General features: G+C 45.2%; 1 protein-coding gene across 1 annotated transcript in view; it reads right to left on the bottom strand.

Moving 5' to 3' along the window:
- Nucleotides 1-636: 636 nt before the first annotated feature.
- The window catches only part of si:ch211-212o1.2 (TMEM189_B_dmain domain-containing protein), a 39,106-nt gene continuing 33,742 nt past the window's right edge, over nucleotides 637-6,000 (bottom strand). Inside the window, exons 5-7 of the mRNA XM_021569763.2 lie at nucleotides 5,448-5,592; nucleotides 4,600-4,812; nucleotides 637-2,104 (exon numbers count right to left, since the gene is read on the bottom strand). Of these exons, the coding sequence (XP_021425438.1) occupies nucleotides 1,983-2,104; nucleotides 4,600-4,812; nucleotides 5,448-5,592 (480 nt within the window). The 3' untranslated portion in view covers nucleotides 637-1,982. The remainder of the gene's footprint in view (nucleotides 2,105-4,599; nucleotides 4,813-5,447; nucleotides 5,593-6,000) is intronic.

Below are 6,000 nucleotides of genomic sequence, written 5' to 3'. Positions count from 1 at the left end.
TATCTCCAAAAACACAATACTTGAAATGTGTTTTCTTTTTTTGCTGTGTCTAAAATAAAAGCTATCCAAATTCATTTACAAAGTCAACGAGTCAAGTCACGGGGGGAAAAAACTCAACTTTACCAGAGATACTGTATATAATGACGAGATGGTCTTGTCTCCACCCTAACAATGAGAGTTTTTGAACCAAAGGCAGCTTATCGTGGTATTCCCACGTGGACAGATTTTGACAGGCGTAGACCTCTCGCTTCACCGCTTCCTCTGGCTTGACTCAAACCTAACTTGTAAGTGCATGGTAAAATGTGACAGAATATGCAGTGTTTCCATTAGGCCACTAGAGGAAGCTGGTGAAGCAGCAGAGTGGTGGATTATCACCTGTCGGTCTCACATCGATAGACCATTTCCAGCCTGAGCAGCTCCCATTGGCCCATCTGGATGGTCATCTATTGGCATAATCACAAACTACAGGAAATAGGTTTTCTTTTCTATTGGAAAGCGATGTTAACAACCACACTTGTACATTTTTCTCACGTTCTTTAACTATCATCTCCTGGTATTTTGAGGTTCTTTGTTGTATATAGACATGTAAAATCTAGCAATGATTATTTCAACAAATAAAGGGCAAACAAACTTCAGTTCAATTAATAGAGCTTTATTAAATCATACAGCAGATAAAAAACATTAAGGCAGACTAGCTGTGAGCAATAGTTGCATGATGGGAAGTAATAATTCAATTCAAGGCTGATCTGTTAATATAAAAAATGTCACATTATAAAGCCAGACAGAAAACCAAAAGCTGCTGGTATGAACCCAAAGATGAAAACACCATACTTATTTCAGCTGGGTGTATTATGGCTGCTTTCGAGCTGTCCAAGCGATTCAATGCAATGATGGACAGGAACTGTGTGTGTGTGTGCGGCAGGTTTTGACTGCAGCTGGCCTATCTAAGGGGAAATCGCTCAGTTCTGCCTCCAGGACAAGAGTCATGACAAAAGTCAACCTGCGTGTGCGTATGTGTCTGTGTGTGCATGCGTGCGTGCTGACAGGACTGTCTTTTATAAACATAGTTATGGGTAAGTCAGTAAAGTGCAGATATTTACCTTTTGAAGGTAGAAATTATTTCATTACAGTCTTCAAAATAAATAGCCTGCTGGTTGATCCTCCGCGGTTCTCTACTCTTACCTGACCAAAGGAGTAGGGAAGAATCTGTGAACATCGTCACGTAGTTACTAGAGGTGAGGGACATTTGTTTGAGTCAACGTTTCATTCCACCATGACTGATCTAAACATCATTTCAAAACAAATTCCAATGAATCAAACAAATAAAATCGATACATTTAAAAGGCCAATACATACTGTAGGTAAGACATTTGGTTGTTTTTCCCCCAACTTAGGTAAGGAGCAATATGATTGCCTTCTTACATTAAGCTCAACTTGGATCCAGATGACAGCCTCTTTCTCTGTGTCATGTAAGACAATGCCTGAGAAGGCAACATGGTTTGTCCCCTGGAGAGCCCATCCTCCAGAAACCTCTTACACTGACACAATAAAATAACAGCTAATTGGTTAAGATATGTAAGGAGATACAAGCCCATTGGATGGAAGGATGAGCAGTTAACAGAAATGGGGTCACAAAAAGGACAAAAAATCTCCAAAGTCAACCCCAGATCTGCCACTGGACCTACTATTGCAAACAGAGTCTGACTGTGGACTGCTTCTCTTGCAACACTGAAAAAGCAAATAGCAAACAAAAGTAAATAACGGATGGAACTTGGAAGTATCTAGAAGGCCGCATTACTAGTGTCATTGCTGAGGTGCTGTGCCATGACAAGGAAGTATATACTGTAGGCGTGTTATAGTGTAAGGGGTAAGGAAGAGAGACACAGGAAGTGGGTGAAAAGCAGGAAAAATCCTTCCCAGTCTTCCACCAGCCCAAAACCCCCACCCCACTGTCCTACTGGTCCAGAGAGTCCCCGAGCTCTTCACTCCATTTTCTTCGTCCATTCCATGTCATCACTCCGAGGCGTGTGACCTGTCACTCTCTCTATCAACCTCTCCATCCTCCGCCAGAAGCCCACCTTGTCCAGAGGGTAGTTCAACCACCCTGAGAAAGAGAGGGATGGAATGGGGGGGGGGAAAGAAAGATGAAAAGAGAGCGAGGGTATTTGGAAGAAATACATTAGGCAAGTTAACAAAAGGAAGATATCAAATGAAACATGCACACATCCCCCACACCACACTGTGTTCCAGGCAGCAGCAGATACAGAATATCTCAGAGGATCTTTGCTCCCTGCGGAGAGGAAGGAGATCTGGCTTTGGCACCAGAGTAATGCACACACTTACAGTTATAAATATGTACCGCATCTCCACACACCATACATCACACAGGGCCTGCTGAACTCAAATACCTCACATCCACCCTGAGCCATGCTATAGAATCAGACACCCACTCCCAGGAGGGTTAGACATCAAATACGTTTCTAGTATTACACATACACGGGAAGGAATGGAGCAAACGCACGTGGTTGTACACGCACGCAAACCCACGCTCACACACACACACACACACACACACACACACACACACACACACACACACACACACACACACACACACACACACACACACACACACACACACACACACACACACACACACACACACACACACACACACACACACACACACACACACACACACCTGAACACTTTATTTGGATCCACAAAGATACTGGACGCAATGTAGGAATTGCCACGCATACACACACACCGATATACAGTATTGATAGAGAAATACACATTCAGGGATACAGTATATATAAAGACTGTGTGCACACACATCAAACAGCCTATAGAGATCCATACTGTACACATAGTACATACACATACAGTGAGGGCATAGAGTGAGGGCATACAGTGAGTGCTGTGCATGCATACAGAGTAGAGTGTGTTGTGCGTGCAGTGTGTCTGCGGTCCCTCTGGTGAACCTCTCTCACCAAGAGGAGAGCAAAGCAGCTCCGTTTATTTGTTTGATTTCTCCTCTCTCTCCCCATGCAGGCCTATTTGTTAGCACTGACAGCAGGTTAGCATTAAATATACATGGAGATTGTCAGCCACTGGCACACAAAGGCAGGCGGCAGGCCGCGGGGACCCAGGCAGGTGAGGTGGAGGAGTGGGGACAGAGCTGTGGTGCTCCCCTGTGGCCGCTCCCCCCCTCCACTCTACTCATCACAGCCCCCCCCCCACTGAGGTTAGGGACTATGAAGACGAGGGGAGGAGGGTGTCAGGAAGATTGTTCACACACACGCACACGTGCTCACGAACGCACACGCGTGAGCTCACAGACAAACACCACTCTGCACACACACACATCTGTTTTCCATAGGGAGGACAGGGTGACGCACAAGCATCCTCTCTCCAGTGCACTCTCTCAGACACACACTGAATACTCAATGTGGATCTCTTACTCGGGCCTATGCTTACAAACACACGCATAACCAAACAGATTGCTTTTCCATGTTATTTATATCTACCACCCACAGATGGCAGCCATCTTGAATGGATGGACCTTTCAATGGAAGATCCATTTGAAAATTCTTCTTGATTTATCGGTTTAGCCGTTAGCTCACCCGTGTTTAGTACGTTGTCATATGAACTTCTATGTATTCTTCTAGTGGTAGGTCTAAGGGGGATAGCTTCTATGAGCATGGAATGGTGCATGATATTGCAGTGTTCTTGGTAGGTGGATCCCTGCAATTTACCTATACTGTTCCACACTGCACTGCTGTAGAGGTCACTAATGTTTGATCAGTGACAATTCCTCTGCAAATATGCAGTGGCTTACTGTTAGTAGTCATGGTGATGCTGTGTTTACAGTAGGTGGTATTTCAGTAATGTGTTACAGTTGCCACGGTGATGCAGTAGTAACCAGTATGTCAGTACTGTAAAGCACAGTACTGTGTATTACCTGTGGCTATGCATTTTTAATAAGTATATTAGTTAGTATATCAGTATTGTATAGTACCTCTTAGGTAATATACAGAGTAGTGTATCCGCTGAGTATACCAAACATTAGGAACACCTTCCTAATGTTGAGTTGCACCCCCCCTTTTCCCCTCAGAACAGACTCAATTAGTCTGGGCGTGGACTCTACAAGGTGTCGAAAGCGTTCCACAGGGATGCTGGCCCATGTTGACTCCAATGCTTCCCACAGTTGTGTCAAGTTGGCTGGATGTCCTTTGGGTGGTGGACCATTCTTGATACAGGAAACTGTTGAGCGTGAAAAAGCCAGCAGAGTTGCAGTTCTTGACATAAACCTGTGCGCCTGGCACCTACTACCATACCCCATTCAAAGGCACCCTCTGAATGGCACAATCAATGTCTCAATTGTCACAAGGTTGAAACATCCTTTGACCTGTCTCCTCCCCTTCATCTACACTGATTGAAGTGACATCAATAAGGGATCATAGCTTTCACCTGGATTCACCTGGTCAGTCTATGTCATGGAAAGAGCAGGTGTGCTTAATGTTTTGTATCCTCAGTGTAGTACCTGAAGTGATAAAGTAGTAGGCGGTATGTCAGTACAGTATTGTACAGTACCTGTGGTGATGCAGTAGTAGGTCTCGTGAGGGGACACGTGGTGGATGCGGTGGTGTTTCCGTGGTAACACCAGGTGACAGTCCTGTAGCAGCGTCACCCAGCGGGGAAGACCAAAGTAGGAGTGAGACCACTTATGGATCTGGTTGGTCAACGTCACGAAGACAGCCAGTGCAAACACAAAGCACTGCCAGGGGTAGGTCTCTGCTAGGGCATCTGAGAGAGAGAGAGGGATTTGTTGTTGAGGGAGATAATTGTGACATTCATTGAAAATGACAAGGTGGTTTCAGTACATGAAGCATCTTCACATGTAAATGAGTTTATACTATTTATACTGCCCAATTTGTATTATTTAAGGCATTCACTTGCAAGTATGAAACAGTACCATATTATCAGCATATTTTGGAGAACCAGTGTTGGTGAGATGACTAGAAAGGCTATAAAGTTGTGGTGAAGTCTGGTTTGTTTGGCTCCAATCTCACACTGGTGTTCCTCCATGTCCCCCTCTCCACTCACCCTGACACTCAGCGAGCAGCAGACATGATAGGTGTGGATGTCACCCTGTCCCCTCGCAAGGCTTACCTGCCCTCCGCCCCGTCTTTGTCTCCTCTTACTGTGACACGGCTCATGACAGGGTCAGTGACCTCCGGCTCGCTCCGAGCCACCCTGAAGCCCTGACATCATGTCTCTCGTAAAACACATCACCCTGTCATGGTCTGAGAGTAACCCGCGTCTGTCTATCTGTCTACAGCTCCACTCCACATTGTGTCACACACACATCCTTTATGGATGAGACCTTGTTCAGGTTGTAATGCATGGGTGTGTGTGTCCATCCCCTCTCTCTCTCTCACCTGGCTGGTACGTCAGGAACTTGTAGGCCATATGTGCCAGGGGCAGTATTGTAAGCATGCAGTTGTCCCCATTGGTCTCTATGAAGTCATGTCGAGTGATGGCTGTGGGGTCAATGTGGTGTTCCCGGAATGGGCGGATGAATGCCTGGAGAAAAAGAGAACAAGATAGAGGAGGAGGGGAGGTAGTTAGAGGAATATCATTATGATAATTCACTTACATCTGAATATTCAGTGTAATCCAATCATGTAAGACACAAGGTAAGATGGGCTATCAATTGCAGTCACAGACAGAGGTCTACCTAGTCTGCACCTCCTCATTATCTGAGGGGCAACAAAATACCAAAGATTTCCCAAAACAATAAAATGGTCATCAGGTGTTGTTACTGGTTCAAATACGGGTCGAAGGGCCATGGCACATATTGGAACTTGTGCTAGGTTGGTAGGAGTAGCTTTCACAGTGATGTGTCCATTAAAACACAGTGCTGTGTCCATTAAAACACAGTGCTGTGTCCATTAAAACACAGTGCTGTGTCCATTAAAACACAGTGCTGTG

This window comes from Oncorhynchus mykiss, chromosome 2 (genome assembly GCF_013265735.2).
Source record: "Oncorhynchus mykiss isolate Arlee chromosome 2, USDA_OmykA_1.1, whole genome shotgun sequence".
In the NCBI taxonomy this organism is placed as follows: Eukaryota; Metazoa; Chordata; class Actinopteri; order Salmoniformes; family Salmonidae; genus Oncorhynchus; species Oncorhynchus mykiss.
This window is presented reverse-complemented; position numbering and strand designations above follow the sequence as displayed.